General features: G+C 44.3%; 1 protein-coding gene across 11 annotated transcripts in view; it reads right to left on the minus strand.

Moving 5' to 3' along the window:
* Positions 1 to 23,869, minus strand: part of hdac4 (histone deacetylase 4) — a 553,521-nt gene that overhangs the window by 510,444 nt on the left and 19,208 nt on the right. For all 11 annotated transcript variants that reach the window (XM_085985633.1, XM_085985631.1, XM_085985630.1 and 8 more), the window contains exon 2: positions 5,916 to 6,145. In XM_085985633.1, the coding sequence (XP_085841759.1) occupies positions 5,916 to 5,940 (25 nt within the window). In that variant the 5' untranslated portion in view covers positions 5,941 to 6,145. The remainder of the gene's footprint in view (positions 1 to 5,915; positions 6,146 to 23,869) is intronic.

Consider the following 23,869-nt stretch of genomic DNA (forward strand, 5'->3'; position numbering starts at 1 on the left):
GGGGTTACTAATGGAGTGGCTGTCTTTCAACGGGCAATGGATGGCCTGGTTAAGCAGGAAAACCTAAGGGACACTTTTCCCTATCTTGATAACATTACCATTGCAGGTCACGATCAACAGGAACACGACTCCAACCTCCAAAAATTTCGGGATGCCCTCCATCGCCGTAATTTGACCCTGAATGAATCCAAATCTGTTGAGTCGCAACCGACCATCAACATCCTTGGCTACTGCGTAGGCAATGGTATCATTAAGCCAGACCCAGAAAGACTTCGCCCGCTCCAAGAGCTCCCGTCACCTAAGAATCCGGCTTCTTTACGTCGGGCTCTCGGTCTGTTTGCATACTACGCTAAATGGATTCCTCATTTTTCGGACAAAATCCAACCCTTGCTGCATGCTAGATCATTTCCACTGGGAACAGCGGCTGTTGCAGCCTTTAACCTTCTCAAAAAACAGTTGGAGAAAGCGGCTCTTCACTCCATTGATGAGAATCTCCCTTTCGTGGTTGAATGTGATGCCTCGGAGGTGGCGATCTCGGCTACTCTGAATCAGGAAGGTCGTCCTGTAGCATTTATGTCCAGGACCTTACAAGGTGCCGAGCTACATTATCCTCCGGTTGAGAAAGAAGCCACAGCCATCATAGAGGCAGTACGGAAGTGGAACCATTTTCTAGCTCGCCAGCACTTTACATTGATCACGGACCAACGATCAGTCGCCTTCATGCTCGATAATCGAAAACGAACCAAAATTAAGAATAATAAAATACAACTTTGGAGGATGGAACTGGCCTCTTTTGGTTATACCATTCTCTATCGGCCTGGCAAGGAGAATGTGGCCCCGGACACCCTCACACGGGCATTCTGCTCCACTATGTCATCCTCCACTCTCATGGATGTCCACAATGGTTTGTGTCATCCTGGCGTTACGCGCATGCTACATTTCGTACGATCACGGAATCTCCCTTTTTCCACTGGAGATGTAAAGAAAATATGCTCAGAATGCCAGCTTTGTGCGGAATTAAAACCTCAGTTCTTCCGCCCCTCAGATGGTATACTCATACATGCAACCCAACCGATGCAACGACTTAGCATCGATTTTAAGGGCCCAGTGCCCTCTTCAACTCGGAACACATATTTGCTCACCATGATCGACGAATATTCACGTTTTCCGTTTGCCTTCCCCTGCTCCAATATGCTGGCGTCCACAGTAATCTGCTGCCTTGAGCAGGTATTTTCTCTCTGTGGCATGCCGGCTTATATTCACTCAGATCGGGGTCCATCCTTTATGTCAAGGGAACTCAAGGACTACCTCTCAGAACGGGGAATTGCTACAAGCAAAACAACACCATACCATCCCATCGGAAATGGGCAGGTAGAGAGGTATAACGGTATCATCTGGAATTCCGTACGTCTCGCTTTAAGATCTCGGGGCCTACCAGACCAGCAATGGGAAACAGTGCTTCCGGATGCATTGCACTCTATACGGTCCCTGCTTTCTACAGCCACAAATACTACACCTCATGAGCGGTTCTTTGGATTCCAGCGTCGCTCATCTCATGGGACATCACTCCCGTCATGGCTAACTACTCCTGGACCTGTATTACTCCGAAAATACGTTCGGACGTCTAAAAATGACCCTCTTGTAGAGGAGGTCGAACTAACCGATGCCAACCCCACCTATGCAAACATACGATATTCCGACGGCCGAGAATCTACCGTATCATTACGGGATCTGGCTCCCTGCCCACCAGGACCTAGTGGGACATCGGGTGATGGCATTTCACCAGGAAACTCTTGGGACCTATCGGGTACCCCTCTCCAGGATCCTGATCGGACACCAACTAGCTTGGTGCCGGTAGAACCCCGTGCTCAAGGTTGCGACCCTCCCAGTACCACGCATGAAAGTACTGGTCCGCCACAGACCAGCTCTGCACCTCCCTCTGAACAGAGGCAGTCTGACTTTGAACCTATTGGGGCTCGTACTCGAAGCCATGATCTCCCCGACCCTTCACAGGGCAATCCAGGCCACACGGACTCTGGCCAATGGCCAACCGCATGTAAGCGGACCAGTGACCCTCTACGACGGGAATCCAAACGGGTGCGACTCTTCCTTGTTCGGCAGCTGCGGACCAAAAGGTAGACCACAGCCTCCTAAACCTGCAGGAGGGAAGAATGTGATAAAAATAATAACTTCCGGGAAGTTATGTCATCACTTCCTGTGAACTATGAACTGTGTACATACCTCACTTCCTGTCATGTGTCACTTCCTGTTGGACTGGTATAAATACTGGTCTGTTCAGTATTGTAAGAGGCTTCTACCAGAGGCATGGTAAAGACCTCTCTTGTGTATAGTGTGTTTATAAGTTACTTAAAGCTTACTTTAAAGTTACTTGATGGTAAGCCTCCTTTTTCTTACATCACAATGCACACTTTCATTCTTGATTGTGTAGATGTCAGCCAAAAGCTAGGAATCAAGATATGTTTCCTCTGCTGCCTCCCCAGACACTATCTATTTTAGCTCTATACCACTTGTTAAATTAAATACAGTATTCCAGCCAACAGGAAAAAAAATGGTTGAAGCTTATTAAAAACTGATCAAGTTAAAGCATAAAATCAACCTGAAAATAGGCAACGGAAGCATAGGTATCCAAGCACTCATAAATGCAAGTTCTTTTCTTTTTTGAAAGTGGTCAAGACCCTTCAACTATTCTTGATACAGGAAACTCTCATTTAAACAGCACCTAAATATCCAGAATTCTCTATTAACCAGCAAAATTCATACTCCGAAAACAACACCTCAATAACCGGAAATGTTGCCGTCTGAGTCAGAGTCTCCCGCGGTGGCCGAGTTAGTCAGTGGGGGTAGTTCTCCAAACTGCCACTACTCGGCTTCTTGGCGCTGTCAGAAGTCCGAACACCTCAATACCCCTGTAACAGGAGTCTGACTCTCCCGCGCTTCTGATCCGCCATTTTTCTGTGTCTCTCTCCATCTTTATCGTGAATTATCTCCCCCCATCTTGCATTATGGAATTCCCAAAATTTGGTCCAAGCAAAAGGAAGAGAATGGTGTTAACTTTAAAACAGGAAATCGAGATATGCCAACGACTAGAAAGGGGAAGAGAAGTGCATCAACATTATGAATTAATTCAAAATCGATTCGTCAACAATCTACGACATCAAATCGCAGAAGGATAAGCTGCTCAAGTTTTATTCAAGCTCGGAGACATCTAAGAGTGTAGAGAAACAGCGTAAGTTTGAAGAGCTGGATACCATGCTTTGAGTGGTTTTCTCTTAAGCGTTCAGAGGCTGTTCCACTTTCCGGACCCATGCTAATCGAGAAAGCGAAGGATTTCTATGTAAAGATGGAGCTCACTGACAAGTGTGCTTTCTCCGAGGGATGGCTAACATGCTTCACGGGATACGACGACTCGATATTTCCGGGGAGAAGAAATCAGCTGATCACGACGCCGCAAAAGAATACTGCGATTATTTCAATCGGATTGTGCAGCAACATGATTTGTCGCCAGCACAGATATACAATGCCGATGAAACTGGCTTATTTTGGAGGTTTTTGCCAGAATCAACGCTTGCTGGGGCTAGTGAGGCTAATGCTTCAGGTTACAAGAAAAATCAAAATCGTTTAACTGTGCTAACGCTGCTGGATCACACCGGGTTAAACTTCTTGTTATTGGGAAGTATAAAATTCCCGGTGCATTTAAAAATGTGAGGCACTTACCTGTTGAGTATAAAGCTCAAAGAAATGCTTGGATGGATAAGGAAATCTTTTCGTATTGGTTCAATCATATTTTTGTTCCATCTGTGAGGGAACATTTCCGTAAAATAGGGAAACCTGAAGATAGCAAATGCATTTTATTGCTTGATAATTGTAGAGCCCATCCGCATGAATCCAAGTTGGTTTCGGGAAATATTTTCACCATTTATTTGCCACCAAATGTAACTTCTCTCATACAACCCATGGACCAGGGCGTTATCCAAAATCTCAAGTGTCATTACAAGAAAGACTTCCTACGTAAACTGATAAACCAAGATGACAATATTCACGCATTTCAGAAGGAATACAATCTTAAAGATGCCATCTTTAATGTTGCATGTTCCTGGAACTTGGTGAAAGGTCACACTTTGAGGCAAGCCTGGCCCAAATTGTGGCCTTCTGTAATGTTTGCTGAAGGATCTTCTTCAGAGGAGGAATTTCATGGGTTCAATGTTCGTCCCAAGAGGAGTACAGTAATGGAAATGGCTGGCATGGTGAAAAATGTAGGCCCAGCAAACCTTCAGTGAAAGTGATATTGAGCAGTGGGTTGATGCAGATAGAGAAGTTGCTGTTGTGCATATGCTAAGTGATGATGAAATAATTGAGACTGTTTTGAATCCAAAGAAAAGGAAAGTGAGATGGAAAGTGAAGAGGATAAGATTTATGAAGAGATGATGATTTCTTGGGCTAAAGCTGCAGAAGGATTTGCTTTAATCCTCTAATTTGCTGAAAGGCAGCCTTGCTACTCTGCCCAAGAAGTTATGCACCTCCATATTCTGCATTCCACCTTTCTACAAAAAGGCAAGAGTCCACTAAGCAAGCAAACATCCGGGACATGTTTAGGAAAGCTTCCAAAAGAGTTGAAGCAGTGGAAGTGCCTGAAGAATCTGTTGAAGTGCATGATCCTGATGACCCATCTGGCATGGATATTCCTAATGAACCAGCTGACTTGGAATAAGTGTAGAGTTAACTACAGTACTGTATACAGTCGTTTACTGTATAAGTTTTGTTTTACTGTTAAGTAATTAAAGAGTTATGGATTACCCTCAACTGGCAGTACTGTACTTAATCAAGCATCGTCCACCATCCATTTAACACAACATTCTCTAGGCGAGTACCCAATTACTGTAAACTGCACATTTCTTGATTTTGAAAAAATTTTTGTTTGTTAAAAATAGCCTCGGTAGATAACCCCCTCCGTCATCCAGAATTTTTAATCAACCGGCACCATCCCAGTCCCGTCGGTACCAGATACCAAATAGTTTCCTGTACTACAGGATAGTCCTCCATGTAGTGTTTCTCAGCATTCAGAGATCTTGGAGTCCAATGTGTTACCCAAGAGGTAGGAAACCAAAGGATAGAGTGGAGGTCGAAGATCAGCCATGATCTTATTGAATGGCGGAGCAGGCTCGAGGGGCCGTATGGCCTACTCTTGCTCCTAGTTCTTATGTTCTTAATTTCAGCATCTGCCAAAAGGACGAACAAGACACTGCAACATTCACAGTAAATTTACTAAGCAGCATTTGGCACAACTCAAATTGTAGGGCATACTCCAAGAAACCACAACTACTTCACAATATGCATTATGGGATTCTAGCTGTTTGTTACAGTAGTTAACGCCTTTTTTTGAAAAACAGGCCCCTTATTATGAAAACTGGTCTGATGTAGCATTTTTTCACTCAAAGGACATTAGCTAGAAAGCAGCATTGTACCATGCAGAATTTACTTCGGCAATTTCCTCCCCTCTTCTCTGAAGACACACTCATACTGGGTTATGGTTCCACGGGTGCCAACAGCCCTTACCCAAGCGGCAATTATTTACGTTTAAGCCCAATAAACAGGCTATACAACTATGGAGGGCATCACAATCAAGCCGAATTCTGTTCTCACTAGACATCCATGCACTTCCAACAGGGATTACTGGACATCATTCAGGAGCACGAAACCTACGCTAGCCCGGGCCCTGGGGCGGGGAAGAGGGGGGAACCACCATGCAGAAGATCAGCTGACTCAGACTCAAGATCGAACCTAGCACTTTCTGGTATAGCTTCATCACCATAACAAACAGCATCATCTTGGAGGAGCCATTATATCACTGTTTTAATAATATATGCAGCACAAGATAAATATTGAAAATGGCTTACCTGAATGGCTTTGTGAGGTCATCATTTAGACAGTCCACAGCTGCAGCAAATGGCAATGAGTCAAACTTTCCAAACAAGTAAACGGATAGCCCCCGAGAACTCCAACACTCCAGGAATACATACAAACTCAGCAAATTAATAAAGTCTTGGTCACTAAAGCATCCTGTTCTGCAGCCAAGGTACTATTTTCCAAACTAAACGTTTTCTTCAGTCCACTGCCAACTGTGAACCTGTTGGGAAAGACATTTTGGTTAATTATGATCTGGAAAGGATTTACTACAAAAAAGGTTTAATGCATTTTGGCTATTTCGGGGCTGATCGATACCAAGATTAATAAATGCAAGAACCAAAAACAATCTGATGGTTTATAATTGGTAGACCCAAGACTTTCAGCCTTTCCTCCAGATTTCCATGGTTTTAAAACTCCTTCCATAATCTCAGGGCAAGAAATAAAAATATTGTTAAAGTTCCAAAATCTCTTTACCCTTGGAAATAAACATGCATTATAGCAAAATGTGCAACCAAAAGCGTAGGCCAAACGACTCATAACATGTTATAAAACCAGCAGCTGGTCTCGCTCCTCCCTATCTGTGTGACTTCCTCCAGTCCTAAACCTTTAGAGATCCCTACACTACTCAAATTCTGGCCTCGGTCACGGATTTCCATCCCTCCACCATTGGCGGCCGTGCCTTCAGCTGCCTAGGCCCTAAGCTCTGGAACCTCTCTACTCCTTTAAGACGCTCCTTAAAACCTACGTTTGACCAAGCTTTTGGTCCTCTGTCATACTATCTCCTTACTGGGTCAGCCGTGGCTCAGTTGGCAGCACTCCAGAGACTTGAGCACAAACATTTAGGCAGACATTCCAATACTGAGGGAGTGCTGCACAGTCGGAGGTGGTGTCTTTCGGATGAGACTTTAAACCGAGGCCCTGTCTGCTCACTCAGGTGGACGTAAAAGGTCCCATGGCCCTATTTCGAAGAAGAGCAGGGGACTTATCCCCGGTGTCCTGGTCAATATTTTTCCCTCAAATCAACATCACGAAAGAAAAAACAAGATTATCTGGTCATTATCACATTGCTATTTGTGGGAGCTTGCTGTGCACAAATTGGCTACCATAGAGTCATAGAGTTATACAGCACGGATAGAGGCCCTTCGGCCCATCGTGTCCGCGCCGGCCATCACGCCCTGTCTAATCTAGTCCCATATTCCAGCATTTGGTCCGTAGCCTTGTATGCTATGGCATTTCAAGTGCTCATCCAAATGCTTCTTGAATGTTGTGAGGGTTCCAGCCTCTACAACCCTTTCAGGCAGTGAGTTCCAGACTCCAACCACCCTCTGGGTGAAAAAGTTCTTTCTCAAATCCCCTCTAAACCTCCTGCCCTTTACCTTGAATCTATGCCCCCTAGTTATTGACCCTTCTACTAAGGGGAAAAAGCTCCTTAGTATCCATCCTATCTATGCCCCTCATAATTTTGTACACCTCAATCATGTCCCCCCTCAGCCTCCTCTGCTCCAAGGAAAACAAACCCAATCTGCCCAGTCTCTCTTCATAGCTGAAGCGCTCCAGCCCTGGTAACATCCTGGTGAATCTCCTCTGGTGAATCTACCATGTTTCCTACATTACAACAGCGACTGCACTTAAAGTACTTATTTGGCTGTAAATGGCTTTGGGACGTCCTGAGGTCGTGAAAGGTGCGATAGAAATGCAAGTCTTTCTTTTCATGTGGCTTGGTGGCAAACTTTTTCTGATAATGCTGCTGTGAAGCACCTTGGGACATTTTACTAAGTTAAAGGTGCTATATAAAGGCAAGTTGTTGTTACTGAAAGAATACTTTACAGGCCTGGGTAAACGCGGTCCCACTCAATTTAGTCATGAGCCAAATCCAAAAAGGTCCTGGGTTTGCTTGCCATAAAATCTGTTAAAAATCGCTGCACCCTGGCAAATTGTAACTCACTGAATGACAACATTTTTAAAAAAAGGAATAAAAATGGTTTCCTTCTGGTTTCAGTTTTCTAACAATAAATTAATGAAGCCAAAAGGAGATTAAAATAAAACATTTCTAACTCCTTCTGCAATAGTAGATTTGTACATCTTAAACAGTTGTACTGGGATAAATTAAAAGCAGCAAAGAATCTGAAACAATTATGCAACCCAGAGAACAAAAGCACTGGCCTACACCCTGTAACAAGTTCACATGACCATGCCAAAGAGCTGCCCAAAGAAATACAAAGGATAAACAATCCAGTCATATGACTGGTCGATTCAACATATCCCTTTGTTTTGCACACCAGCAAGTTATCATGTCATGATGAAATCATCCTATCCATCAACTGATCACGAAGTGAAATATGAAAAAGGAAGCTACACAATTAATAATTTGTTACAAAGGGATTACTGTTTATCCTTTTCTCCAACTGCAAACAGTGCAAAGCAAACAGTAAAATGTTGGATCATTCAAGAACAAACTGTTTAAAATTCATTTTTAATGTTAGGAAAGAAATACAGCCAACTATTTTGTCATCTCTATGAATGAAAAAAGAGAATTAGCATTTGGACATTGCTGATTGGAGAAACGTTCAGATGCAGCTGTATAACTCATGCTTGTTGGCTGTGAATCACTGTAAGCAAATCGATACCTATAGTATTACAGCCCAAGGTCCAGAGATCTCAGCATTTAAATAAACATTCCACATAAGCAAACAGAAACAAAGAAAAGTTCTTTAAATGTTTTTATATATTAGATGGTAGAGACATATCTCCTGAATTAACTCCTTGTTTTAAGGAAGGGAGGGAAGAGGAAAGATATCCTGAATACAAACAGAATTCCCATTGCCTAACGTGTGCTCCAACAACCCTAGTTCAGCAATGTTTAGTGCAAGGCTCGAAGACAAAGGTCCTCTACCAACCTGCCCCCGCCACGCAGTATGGCCCCCCCGATTTTCAAAATCCACGACAAGGCCTTGGACAACGTGGACCACTTTCCATACCTCGGGAGCCTACTGTCAACAAGGGCAGACGTCGACGACGAAGTCCAACACCGCCTTCAGTGTGCCAGTGCAGCCTTCAGTCGCCTGAGGAAGAGAGCATTTGAAGACCAGGACCTCAAACCCGGCACTAAGCTGTATGCCTCAGAGACATGGACCATGTACAGCAGGCGCCTCAAAGCACTGGAGAGGTCCCACCAATGCTGCCTCCGCAAGATCCTGCAAATCCATTGGCAGGATAGACACACCAACGTCAGTGTTCTTGCTCAGGCCAACATTCCCAGCATCGAAGCTTTGGCCACGCTCAATCAGCTCCGATGGACGGGTCACATTGTCCGCATGCCCAATACGAGACTCCCAAAATAAGCACTCTACTTGGAGCTCCGGCACGGCAAGAGAGCCCCAGGTGGGCAGAGGAAACGCTTCAAGGACACCCTCAAAGCCTCCTTGAAAAAGTGTAACATCCCCACCGACACCTGGGAATCCCTGGCCCAAGACCGCACAAAGTGGAGGAGAAGCATCCGGGAAAGCGCCGAATACCTCGAGTCTCTTCACCGGGAGCAAGCGGAAGCCAAGCGCAGGCAGCGCAAGGACCGCACGTCAACCCAAGCACTCCACCCACCCGCCCCTTCAACCACCGTCTGCCCCACCTGTGACAGAGACTGTAGGTCCTGCATTGGACTCATCAGTCACCTGCGAACTCATTTTTAATGTGGGAGCAAGTCATCCTCAGTTCCGAGGGACTGCCTAAGAAGAAGAGTTCAGCAATGATTGTCCTTTCATAGATAAACATTTGAACCGAGTTCAGGACAATGCCTAAATGATGGATCGATAAGAAGTGATGTATGAACCTTCACTGCAGAGATTGAGAACTTTTTGGACTGATGCAGAATGTTAAAAGGGTAGCAACTGCAGTTCTGTTTTCCTCATGTAGATCTGCAGATTTGGCATAAGCACTAGCAGATCTATATTGGGTTCTTTTATTACATAGAGTTTACAGCACAGATGCGGGCCATTTCTGCCCAACTGGTCCATGCCACCAGTATTCATGCGCTTCGCGAGCCTCCTCCCACCCTCAACCAATACTTAAAAATGGATGATCTGGTCATTATTACATTGCTGTTTGTGGGAGCTTGCTGTGCGCAAATTGGCTGCTGCGTTTCTTACATTATAACAGTGACCACACTTCAAAAGTATTTCATTGGCTGTAAAGCGCTTTCTGACGTCCAGGGGTTATGAAAGGCGTTGTATAAATGCAAATCTATCAGCATATTATTCTATTCCTTTCTCCCTCATGTACTTATCCAGCTTCCCCTTAAAAAAATTGTCAATGCTATTTCACCTCCACTACTCCATGTGATAGTAAGTTCCACATTCTAACAACTCTTTGGGTTTCTCCTGAATGACTTAATTGGATTTATTGGTGACAACCATATATTTATGACCTCAAGTTTTGCACTCCCCCACAAATGGAAACATCCACTCAACATCTACCCCATCAAACCTAGTCATAATTTTCATAAGTAGGTCACCCCTCAGCCTTCTCTTTTCTAGAGGAAAGAGCCCCAGCCTTTCCTGATAATTATACCAACTCACTTACCTATATTGAAATTAATTTGCCATTTACACACCCATATCACACATATTGTAGGAGTTATGATCTGGCCAGAGAGGCCCTGCCACTTCCAAGGTACCTTTCTTCAACATACCCACCTCTGATCACTTTCTTTAGCATTGACACCACCTTGCCTCTACAATCCCCTTCTGACCTGGGGGCAAAAAAAAAAAATCACACCCCTTCTAGCAACCATTCAAACTCTACACCTGCCACAATCAACCTGCTCAACAGCTTCCTTGCCTCTGCTTTTAATGTCCTCAACCCCTCCAATACCCTCATTCTTCCCTACCCTACCATTGCCCTGAACAATTCACTCCCTAAATTATGAAGTGATTGACTGGTTCAGTTGATCCCCATCTGATCTGACTTGATCATCTGAAGCAAAACCACACCACCATCTCCTCATCCAAATTCTGCCACTACTCCAAATTATCCTGGAGGGAAAAAGGGAAAAAGGCCAACTCCTCAATCATGAGCTGCCCCTCCATCTCCTTACTCTGCTCCACACACCGCCAGCTCCCAACACTAAACACAAGAAGCGTAAGCCTCAGCCCCTCCTCCACATGCTTATCTTCTGCTGGGACAACCCCAGCTTCCCCATTACACACTCCATCTCATCACATAAATACCCCTCTTCAGCTCAACATCCTCTATGGATTGCTCTTCTCCACTCTTAAAGTGCCATCATCCACCACCCCTCCCTCAAATAAAACACCCTTGAACTCAGCTAACACACTGGCCTGGATACGCGGTTGCAAGTGCCCTGCAAGTTCCGGGTTTCCACATGCACTGCGCTTGCGCAAAAACCCAAAACTTGCGATGTCAAGATTCCGCTCGACAGATCATCCACATGCGCAGGAAATGGACATTCGCTGGCGGAGAGCTGGGATATTTGCCCAACTACTGCCCACGAAACTCTTAAGCCTGGTAAAAGAAGGCATAGGGCCTTTTACCAGCGTAAGGGTTTAAATAAATATTAAAATACTTCTCTTTTTAAAATCATTTAAACATTCAAAAACCTTTAAAGTTATTTTTGTCCCCTTTAAAAATGTTTACATTTATTTTTCAAAAAATGTAATGTATTTTAAATGTTTAATTAAATTGTATTTTAATTCATTTTGAACATGTGATGATTTATTTTTTATTTAGGTTGTGTGAAAGTGTTTGTGACATTCCTATTATGCTTATGGGTATTCAGTACGTAAATGGAATCCCCATAAGCATAATGGGAATCCCCCTTTTTGATTGGTTAGGCCAGCCCATATAATCTCAAGGATACTTGCGAATCGCATGCACCCCTGGGATACATGGGCCTTTACGCAGGCTGGACTGCAAGAGTCCAAAGATACGGAGGCACCAGGTAGGTGCGTACTTTTCTTGCAGATCAGAGGCATTCGCCCGCGGGAAGCCTCCGGCCACAATTTCAGGTCCACTATCTCCAACCTCCACTTCCTCTCAAGTCTTCCAATGTGTCATCACCACCCAGCTCCGTACCGACCTCTCCCATCACGCTCTTCAAATCCCTTTGATCCTTTGATTTCTGCCATGCCCACAGCACTGATATTTATCTGGTCGAAGTCACCAATATCCTACGTGATCACGACCACAATATGCTATCCCGCCTCAACTTCAAAGACATCTCCACAGCATTCAACACAGTTAACCACTCTCCTCCACTGTATCCCAGATTGGTTCTGCTCCTACCTGCCCCTATAAAGCCAATAACTCTCATGTAACGGTTTCCATCCAGGCCCCACAGGGCCACAACAGGTGTGCCCCAAGACTCAAATCTTAAGTTAGTTATTTACTTTCCTAGTCCACAGTGATTTGTCCATGGAATCAGTTTTCACCTGGGTGCTCGATACTCAGCCCTATCTCTCTGACATCACCCTTGACTCCTCGATCACCACTGTCCAACTGCCACTGATCAAGAAATTTCTTCAACTAAACATCAGTGAGACTGAATCTATCCAGTTTCATCTCACACTAAAAGTTCCACGCCTTAGCCCCCAGCTCCATTCCTCTCCCTGGTAGCTCGAATGGAGTCTGATGAGGCCTGTTTGACACTGCGCAGAGCTTCAAACCTCACATCTTCGCCACTACATCTTCAGCCTGCTCCACTGCCGTACACCAAATAAAACACTTATCCACATCTTTGTGACATCCAAACTCGATTACTAGCTGGGCTGCCTGGGTTGTACCCTTCAAAAATCAGCAGCTAGTCCAAAACTCCACCACCTACATCCTATGCCACACTAAATACTGCACCCATATCACTGCTGCCCTTGCCTTGGTTTCATTGATACTTTAGGGGATAGGTAGCCAATTTTAAAATCCTTGTTCTCATCTACCTCTACGGTCTCGCACCTCCTTACCTATGCAATCCCACTTTCTCCACTCCATCTTCAGCCACAGAATTTTCAGCTATCTTGGCCACAAATTCCAGAATACAGTACTATCCATAAACTTCTCCATTTTGCCACCTCTCCCATCTAGTTCAAAACATGCCTCCAAAACCTACCTCTTCACACATGCCTTCAGTCACCATCCCTAATCATTCTCCACTGCCGCTCCATGTCCAGTTATTTCACCTCTGAAGCGCTTTGGGATGTGTTATTATATTAAGAGCACTGTACAGGTAGAAGCTAATAACAGACATGTGGTTCTCTCTCCCCATCTGCTGCACAGTAGTGTAAATGACCCAGCATATAGAGAAGTACTGGCCTTATGAGCCCATGAAAATGATGCTGAAATCTACTGTATGTTCATGCAAAGTAAATATAACAAACTGGTTCCCTCCTGACCCCTCAAAGTCTCTGCACCATCTAAAAGGCTCAGGTCGCGAGTGTGATAAAATAGACACCACGCATCTGGATGGTCACAACTGCAACGACACTCAAGAAGTGTGAGAAAGGAGAAAGAAAAAAAGAAACTTGGAATGACCTCAGGACGTCCCAAAACGCTTTACAGCCAATGATGTAGTCACAGTTGTAATTTAGGAAACGCAGCTGCCAAATGTGCTCACAGCAAGCTCCCACAAACAGCAACGTGATAATGACCAGATAACAACTATTGATGCTCGGATTCCACCCGTCCTCCCATTTTACACTACCCACCTAGACTGCTACTCTTGTGTTGACAGACACTAAAAAAGTATATATTTCACCAGTCTGAGTCCAACAGACCAGATCGGTAGTGTAACAACCACAAGAGACAAGAAACACTTTGGGCATCAACACCCACTCACCTGGAATCTGTCAATTTATATTGACTGACGCATCTCAAAAGAAAGGGCTCAGAAGAGTTTGGGTACAAAGTTAGGGTACAGATGTAGCATTGAGAAATTTGCATACAAATGTTTTTTGAGCTATAAATGAAGCAAAGTAGCATTATTGAAATTAGGGGTTGCTCAGCTTTACAAAACCTTCAATAATGCCTGGAACCTTGAACGATTTTTAAAAAGACACATTTTTGGTTCCCATTTAAATTCTGCTACTGAAAAGGAAAATAGAATTCTTCCTTCCATCCATTATTGAAATCCTAACCTTCAAAGAACCATGGGGAGGAGCGGAGATTTGCTGCACTCACTACAAGTTAGCATCACAAGAAACAGTGGGAATATTTCTGACGTTCACTTTTTCAAGCTAAATCTTAATGTTCTAAAAGAATGCACTTACAATTTTGCTAGACTTCCTATGTGTATGTTACCAACAATAACCTGAGAAATCTTCATCTTAAATCTTCACAAAGAATCAAAAAAGTATTGCACTATTCCACCCACGTATAAAACAAAAATCTCCAGTCTGAAGCACAGTACAGGATGCTTCCTTTCAAAATCCCCTTTACAAATCCCATTTACCTTCAAAACTAAAAACAGAAATCCAGAAAACAAACCAACTTAATAATGCATTGGTCTGCTCAAAATGCAACAGTTAATGGAATATTGGAATACATGTTAAAAGATTTATGTGCGTATTCACAGCAGGTCTAGAACTATATGTGCTGAATTTGGGATTAGATGTTGTTGTAGTGGTGAAGATGTGAGGTTTAAAGCTCTGCGCAGGGTCAAACAGGCCTCATCAAATTCAGTTCGAGCTACCAGGGAGAGGAATGGAGTTGGGGACTAAGGCATGAATCAGTACTCCTCCATGTTGAACACCACTTGGAAAAAGCACCGAGGGCAGCAAGGGCACAGAATGTACTCTGGGTGGGGGACTTCAATGTCCATCACCAAGAGTGGCTCGGTCGCACCACTACTGACCGAGCTGGCCGAGTCCTGAAGGACACAGCTGCCAGACTGGGCCTGCGGCAGATGGTGAGAAAACCAAAACAAGGGAAAAACCCACTTGACCTCGCCCTCACCAATCCACCTGTCGCAGATGCATCTGTCCATGACAGCATTGGTAGCAGTGACCACCGCACAGTCATTGTGGAGACGAAATTCCATCTTCACACTGAGGACACCCTCCATCGTGTTATGTGGCACTACCACCATACTAAATGGGATAGATTCAGAACAGATCTGGCAACTCAAAACTGAGCATCCATGAGGCGCTGTGGGCCATCAACAGCAGCAGAATTGTACTCTGCCACAATCTGTAACCTCATGGCCCGGCCTATCCTTCACTCTACCATTACCATCAAGCCAGGGGACCAACCCTGGTTCAATGAGGAGTGCAGAAGAGCATGCCAGGAGCAGCACCAGGCGTACCTAAAAATGAGGTGCCAATCAGTGGAAGCTGCAACACAGGACTACATGCATGCTAAAAAGCAGAAGCAGCATGCTATAGACATAGCTAAGCGATCCCGCGATCCCACAATCAACAGGTCAGCTCAAAGCCCTGCAGTCCTGCCACATCCAGTCATGAATGTTGGTGGACAATTAAACAACTAACGGGAGGAGGAGGCTCCATGAATATTCCCATCCTCAATGATGGTGGAGCCCAGCAGACGAGTGCAAAAGACAAGGCTGAAGCGTTTGCAACCAGCTTCAGCCAGAATTGCGAAGTGGAGATCCATATCGGCCTCCTCCTGATGTACTCACCATCACAGAATCCAGTCTTCAGCCAATTCGATTCACTTCACATGATATCAAGAAACGGCTGAGTGCACTGGATACAGCAAAGGCTATGGGTCCCGACAACATCCCTGCTATCATGCTGAAGACTTGTGCTCCAGAACTAGCCGCACTTCTAGCTAAGCTGTTCCACTACAGCTACAACACTGGCATCTACCCGACAATGTGGAAAACTACCCAGGTATGTCTTGTCCGCAAAAAGCAGGACAAATCCAATCTGGCCAATTACCGCCCCATCAGTCTACTCTCAATCATCAGCAAAGTGATGGAAGGGGTCGTCGACAGTGCTATCAAGTGGCACTTACTCACCAATGCCCAGTTTGAGTTCCGCCAGGACCACTCGGCTCTAGACCCCATTACAGCGGTGAGGTGAGGGTGACTGCCCTTGACATCAAGGCAGCATTTGACCGAGTGTGGCATCAAGGAGCCCTAGTAAAATTGAAGTCAATGGGAATCAGGGGGAAAACCTCTCCACTGGCTGGAGTCATACCTAGCACAAAGGAAGATGGTTGTGGTTGTTGGAGGCCAATCATCTCAGCCCCAGGACATCACTGCAGGAGTTCCTAGGCCCAACCACCTTCAGCTGCTTCATCAATGACCTTCCCTCCATCATATGGTCAGAAGTGGGGATGTTCGCTGATGATTGCAGTGTTCCGTGCCATTCGCAACTCCTCAGATAATGAAACAGTCCATGCCTGCATACAGCAAGACCTGGACAACATTCAGGCTTGGGCTAATAAGTGGCAAGTAACATTAGTACCAGACAAGTGCCAGGCAATGACTATCTCCAACAAGTGAAAGTCTAACCACCACCCCATGACATTCAACGGCATTACCATCGCTGAATCCCCCACCATCAACATCTTGGGTGTCACCATTGACCAGAAACTTAACTGGACCAGCCACATAAATACTGTGGCTACAAGAGCAGGTCAGAGGCTGGGTATTCTGTGGCGAGTGTCTCACCTCCTGACTCCTCAAAGTCTTTCCACCATCTACAAGGCACAAGTCAGGAGTGTGATGGAATACTCTCCACTTGCCTAGATGAGTGCAGCTCCAACAACACAAGAAGCTCAACACCATCCCAGACAAAGCAGCCCACTTGATCGGCACCCCATCCATCACCTTAAACATTCACTCCCGCCACCACCGGCGTACCGTGGCTGCAGTGTGTACCATCTACAAGATGCACTGCAGCAACTCACCAAGGCTTCTATCTCTCCTCCTTCCTCCAATTGCCTTCCATTGCGCACGCGCACACACGCACACTTTTTGGATATCAAGGGAATCGGGGATCGAGCAGGAAAGTGGAGATGAGGTAGATCAGCCATGATCTTATTGAATGGCGGAGCAGGCTCAAAGGGCCAAATAGCCTACTCCTATTTCTTATGTTCTTATGAGAGGCGCACAGAGGGCGAGTGAAAAAGGGAGTGTCTTCATGTAATGTGGCAATTTTCAAAAAAGACAATTAATTACCTCATCTGTTTTGTTGATAAAAAAATAGAAAATGTAATGTTCTACATCAGTGAAATAGATATTCTAATTTGTAACACCTGAGAGATGCGGGGGGAGAGGAGAGCAAGAAATAGCATATGGGCAGGTTCTTTCCTCATTCTAATTTAATCTCCCTTTAAAAAAAAAAATTGATAGGTTCTATAAGGCTTTGTTTGCTGAAACTAATAGGATTAAGAGGGGAACAGGACATAGAAACAGCAGAGGTAGTTAAGAAACATATATTCTCCAACTTACCAGGTGCAACACGACAAGAGATCAACTTGCAATATTAAAAACTTATGCCTGCTCACACTTCAGCCCAGATTTTATCTTGGTGCTGGCCAGCAGCCAGGAGAGGAATTTCAGGCAGCAAGGTTTCCTAGTAGGGCCTGGAACAGCATTCCTGCTCCTCCTGGCCCACAAGGAAACCATTAAAAGTTTAAAAAATCCTACCTTGCTGGACCTCTTCCAGCCCTCATCCATTTGCCAGCAGCTTTCCACAGCATAAGAACATAAAGAAATAGGAGCAAGAGTAGGCCAATCGGCCCCTCGAGCCTGCTCCACCATTCAATAAGATCATGGCTGATCTGATCCTAACCGCCAATCTACTATCACAGAACCATCTGCTGAATCTAACAGAATTAGACACACGAAATAGGAGCAGGATCAGGCTACACGGCCCCTGGGCCCCCTCCGCTACCCACAGGGCCATGACCGATCCGAACCTAGACTCATGTCCAAATTCCTGCCTGCTCCCCATAACCCTTTATTCCCTTTACTTCTAGGAAACTGTCTATTTCTGTTTTAAATTTATGTAATGATGTAGCTTCTACAGCTTTTTGGGGCAGCATATTCCATGGACCTACCACCCTCTGAGTGAAGTAGTTCCTCCTCATCTCAGTTTTGAAAGAGCAGCCCCTTATTCTAAGACTATGCCCCCTAGTTCTAGTTTCACCCATCATCGGGAACATCCTCCCCACATCCACCCGATCCAACCCCTTCACAATCTTATGTTTCAATAAGATCGCCTCTCATTCTTCTGAACTCCAATGAGTAGAGTCCCAATCTACTCAACCTCTCCTCATATGTCCATCCCCTCATCCTATGTCCATCCCCTCATCCCCAGGATTAACCGAGTGAATCTTCTTTGTACTGACTCGAGAGCAAGTATGTCTTTTCTTAAGTATGGACACCAAAACTGTATGCAGTATTCCAGGTGCGGTCTCACCAATACCTTGTACAACTGAAGCAATACCTCCCTATTTTTATATTCTATCCCCCTAGCAATGAAAGCCAACATTCCATTGGCCTTCTTAATCACTTGCTGCACCTGCATACTAACCTTTTGAGTTTCGTGCACCAGGACCCCCAGATCCCTTTGCACTTCAGTACTTTCCAGTTTCTTGCCATTAAGATAATAACTTGCTCTATGATTTTTCCTGCCAAAGTGCATAACCTCACACTTTCCAGTATTGTATTCCATCTGCCAAATCTCTGCCCACTTACTTAGCCTGTCTATGTCCCCTTGCAGGTTTTTTATGTCCTCCTCACTCACTACTTTCCCTCCCATCTTAGTATCATCTGCAAACTTTGATATGTTACACTCGGTCCCCTCCTCCAAATCGTTAATATAGATTGTAAAGAGTTGGGGACCCAGCACTGACCCCTGCGGAACACCACTAGTTACTGATTGCCAGTCTGAGAATGAACCATTTATCCCAACTCTCTGCCTTCTGTTAGATAGCCAATCCTTTATCCATGCCAGAATATTACCCCCAATCCCGTGATTTTTTATCTTAAGCAATAATCTTGTGTGGCACCTTGTCAAATGCCTTTTGGAAGTCTAAATACACTACGTCCACTGGTTCCCCTTTATCCACCCTATATGTTACTTCCTCAAAGAACTCCAGCAAATTTGTCAAACATGACTTCCCCTTCATAAAACCATGCTGACTTTGTCCTATTAAATTATGATTATCCAAATGTCCTGTTACTGTCTCCTTAATAATGGACTCCAATATTTTACCTACCACAGATGTTAGGCTAACCGGTCTATAGTTTCCAGCCTTCTGTCTACTGCCCTTTTTAAATAAGGGCGTTACATTTGCAGTTTTCCAGTCTGCCGGGACCTTTGCCGAGTCCAGGGAGTTTTGGAAAATTATTACCAATGCATCCACAATCCCTACCGTCACTTCCCTCAAGACCCTAGGATGTAAGCCATCCGGTCCAGGTGATTTATCCGCCTCGAGTCCCATTATTTTACCGAGTACCACTTCCTTAGTGATTTTGATCGTGTTTAGCTCCTCCCCCCCTATAGCCCCCTGTTTGTCCAGTGTTGGGATATTCTTAGTGTCTTCTACTGTAAAGACTGATACAAAATATTCAGTGTTTTTGCCATCTCCATATTTCCCACCATTAATTTCCCGGTCTCATCCACAGTCGGTACTGTGCACAATTCAGAGTCCAAGGTTAAAATTGCATCGGGGTGATTAAACCCTGACTTTTGAACATGAATAAAGGCCCTCCCTCGCCTGCCTGCAGTGAGCACCTCACATGCCTCCCAAAACCTGGAAGTTAAAATAGCGACCGGCCGCCTGTCTAATCCTTCAAAATCACCCTGAATCTGGAAAGTAGGACGATATCAGGAACGCAACTAGTGGGCAGACAGATGTTTTGCCGCAGCCCAGATCCATCCACCAAGGCCTCCTGAGGAATTTCAGCACTGTACTGACCACCTTTTAATTTTCTGTTTGTTCTTATTTGCATGTTTCGGTGCAGTGACAGGTGGTCAGCTCCTTGCATTGTCCCACGTGATTAGGCCAGTAGCGTTAGTAATGTTTATGTTGCTGGCTGATGGGAGTGAATACCATCACTCCTATTTCATACCATAGTAGTCTTATTAACTTTGCATGAAATGAAAATGGAAGACAGTAAATGGGAAAAGAAATTCTAGTACCAAATAAACCATGTTATCAGTTGAATATCCGCTGTGTACAGAAAAATATTAATGATTAGGCAATGGTCAGACAACCCACTTAAAGTTGTGGCAATTTATCATCTCCATATAACTGAATTTCTAAGTAATTTAATCATTCTAAAAATAGAATTTTGGAAAATAGCACGACTGATCAATAAACTTTGGTCAACATCACATCTTATTTTAACCACGATTTCAACAAAAAAAAATGCTGTAAAATCATGTTGTAAAGTAATGCTGGAAGACAATAACAAATTGCAATTGCCTGGGGTGTGGGGGGGGGGGGGGTGTAGAAGTGGGTAAAAACTGCTCCTGGTAACTATTTAGTGCTCCCAGCTGAAAGAAGTGTTGGATAAAGAGCAGATTTGGACTACTGCACTACCCGCCAACCGCTTCACCACTGACTGAATAGCACAGCATCACTCTCCATCAAAGCTCAGATATGAAGAATGCCCACGATAGCTTCCACCCTACATAAACTTGAGCTCATCCAAAATGCTGCTGTATCCTAACTCACACCAAGTCCCGTTCATCCATCACCCCTGTGCTCGCTGACCTACACTGGCTCCCGGTCCGGCTACACCTGAATTTTTAAATTTTCATCCTTGTTTTTAAATCCCTCCATGACCTCGCCCCTCCCCATCTCTGTAACCTCCTCCAGCCCTACAACTCACCGATCTCTGTGCTCCTCCAATTCTGACTTCTTGCGTATCCCCAATTTTAATCACACCGCCTTCAGCTGCATAGACCCTAATTACAGTGGCTACACTTCAGAAGTATTTCATCGGCTGTAAAACGCTTTGGGACGTCCTGGGGCCGTGTCTTTCTTTTTAAGCTCTGGCTAAACCTCTTTCTTTTTAAGCTCTCCCTAAACCTCTCTGCCTCTTTCTCCTCCTTTAGGCGCTCCTTAAAACCTACCTCTTTGAACAAGCTTCGTGTCATCTGTCTTAATATCTCCTTATGTGGCTCAGTATCAAATTTTGTTGGATAATGTTCTTGCGAAGCACCTTGGGACATTTTACTACATTAAAGGTGCTATATAAATGCAAGTTGTTGTAGCAAGATACTGGAACCTAACTACACCCAGTGGGAGACTGGGTTGCATAGACAGGTTGCATAGAGTCAGCTTGTATTCCCTTGAATATAGAAGATTTAGGGGTGATCTAGTTGCAGTGTTTAAGATGATTAAAAGGAATTGATAGGATATAGAGAGAGAGAGAAACAATTTCCTCTGGTGGGGGAGTCCAGAACAAGATGCATAACCTTAAAATTAGAGCTAGGTCGATCAGGGGCGATGTCAGGAAGCACTTCTTCACACAAAGGGTAATGGAAATCTGGAACTCTCTCCCCAAAAAAGCTGTTGAGTCTAAGTCAATTGAAACATTTTTAAACTGAGATTGATCTATTTTTGTTATTAAGGGTTACAGAACCAAGGCGGGTAGATGGAGTTAAGATATAGATCAGCCATGATCTAATTCTATGGTGGAATAGGCTCAAGGGGCTGAATTGATTACTCCTGTTCCTACTTGTGTTCCTATGATATTGATAAAAAAACAAAAATGCTGGAAAATCTCAGGTCAGTCAGCAACTGTGAAGAGGACAGAAAAGTAAAATTTCAGGTGTGGCCCCTTCATCAGAATAGTTTTGGCCGGCTGAATGTTAACATTTTCTGTTTTTGTTTCAAATCTGCAGTTTTTGGGCTTTTTGTCTCTATTGAGGTTATCATACCTTAAAGAGAAAATATGAGAGGTTACAAGGTGGCTGAGCACACTATGCTATTGCACTGTACTAGTGAGTGGCAGGATACTGATGCAGAACTACAGTATTTCAGAACAAGGGTTATTGCCTGAAACACTCACTTGTCACTTCTCTCCAGATGCTGGTACCTGATTTGTTAAGCGTTTCCAGAATTTTCTGTTTTTGTTTCAGATTTCCAGCTTATGCAGTATGTTTTTCTGCACTTCAGAGAGTTCCTGTTCTCAGCCACACTATCATCAAGGCACCAAACTAAACACATGCTTTATAAAAAGAGAGGGGAAAATAAAACAAAAAAGGTGGAAATCACAGAGGTACTGGCCATAAATCTTCCAATCCTCCTTAGATACAGGGGTGGTGCCAGAGGACTGGAGAATTGCAAATGTTACACCCTTGTTCAAAAAAGGGTGTAAGGATAAACCCAGCAACTACAGGCCAGTCAATTTAACCTCCGTAGTGAGGAAGCTTTTAGAAACAATAATCAGGGACAAAATTAACAGTCACTTGGTCAAGTGTGGAATAATTAAGGAAAGCCAGCACGGATTTGTTAAAGGCAAATCGTGTTTAACTAACTTGATCGAGTTTTTTGATGAGGTAACAGAGAGGGTTGCTGAGGGCAATGCAGTTGACGTGGTGTACATGGACTTCCAAAAGTGCCATATAATAGACTTGCCAATAAAGTTGAAGCCCATGGAATAAAAGGGACAGTGGCAGCATGGATACGGAATTGGCTAAGTGACAGGAAACAGTGAGTAGTGGTGAATGGTTGTTTTTCGGACTGGAGGAAGGTATACAGTGGTGTTCCCCAGGGGTCGGTACTAGGACCACTGCTTTTCTTGATATATGTTAATGACTTGGACTTGGCTATACAGGGCACAATTTCAAAATTTGCAGATAACACAATACTTGGAAGTAAGGTGAACAGTGAGGAGGATAGCGATTGTCTTCTTGAAGACAGAGACTGGCGGGTGGAATGGGCGGACATGTGGCAGATGAAATTTAAACGCCGAAAATTGCAACGTGATTCATTTTGGTAGGAAGAACGAGGAGAGGCAATTATAAATTAAAGGATACAATTCTAAAGGGGGTGCAGGAACAGAAAGACCTAGGGGTATATGTGCACAAATCATTGAAGGTGGCAGGGCAGGTTGAGAAAGCGGTTAAAAAAAGCATACGGGATCCTGGGCTTCACAAATAGAGGTATAGAGTACAAAAGCAAGGACGTTATGATGAACCTTTATAAAACACTGGTTCAGCCTCAACTGGAGTATTGTGTCCAATTCTGGGCACCGCACTTTAGGAAGGATGTGAAGGCCTTACAGAGGGTGCAGAAAAGATTTATGAGAATGGTTCCAGGGATGAGGGACTTCAGTTACGTGGATAGACTGGAGAAGCTGGGGTTTTTCCTCCTAAGAGCAGAGAAGGTTGAGAGGAGATTTGATAGAGGTGTTCAAAATCATGAGGGGTCTAGACAGAGTAGATAGAGAGAAACTCTTCCCATTGGCAGAAGGGTCAAGAACCAGAGGACACAGATTCAAGGTGATTGGCAAAAAAAAAAGGCGACACGAGGAAGAACTTTTTTTTTTTTTTTTTTTTTTTAAACGCAGCGAGTGGTTATGATCTGGAATGCACTGCCTGAGAGTGGTGGAGGCAGACTCAATCGTGGCTTTCAAAAGGGAACTAGATAAAGAACCTGAAGGAAAAAGGGGAAAGGATAGGGGGTGGAACTAGTTGAAGTGCTCTTGCGGAGAGCTGGCACGGGCTCGCCGGGCCAAATGGCCTCCTTCTGTGCTGTTATGATTCTATGAAATACAAATGGATTGCAGGTAAGAAAAGTACAGTCAAGGTTGTAATTTAACATTCAAATGATTATTATAAACTCTCCAATTTCACCCTCCTGGCTTATGTCCTTTGCCCATGTGATCATTCTGGGAGTCAATTATCATCTACTTAATCACATTGGTGGGCAAATCTACATTTCAATGGCAAAAGGATGAGCAGCAGAAATTTTATTGAGGCACACTTTTAAGACAGGCTGCTATGTTTTT

The sequence above is a fragment of the Somniosus microcephalus genome, chromosome 4, assembly GCF_052327205.1.
Source record: "Somniosus microcephalus isolate GS21.2 chromosome 4, FLI_Smic_1.0, whole genome shotgun sequence".
Lineage (NCBI taxonomy): Eukaryota > Metazoa > Chordata > Chondrichthyes > Squaliformes > Somniosidae > Somniosus > Somniosus microcephalus.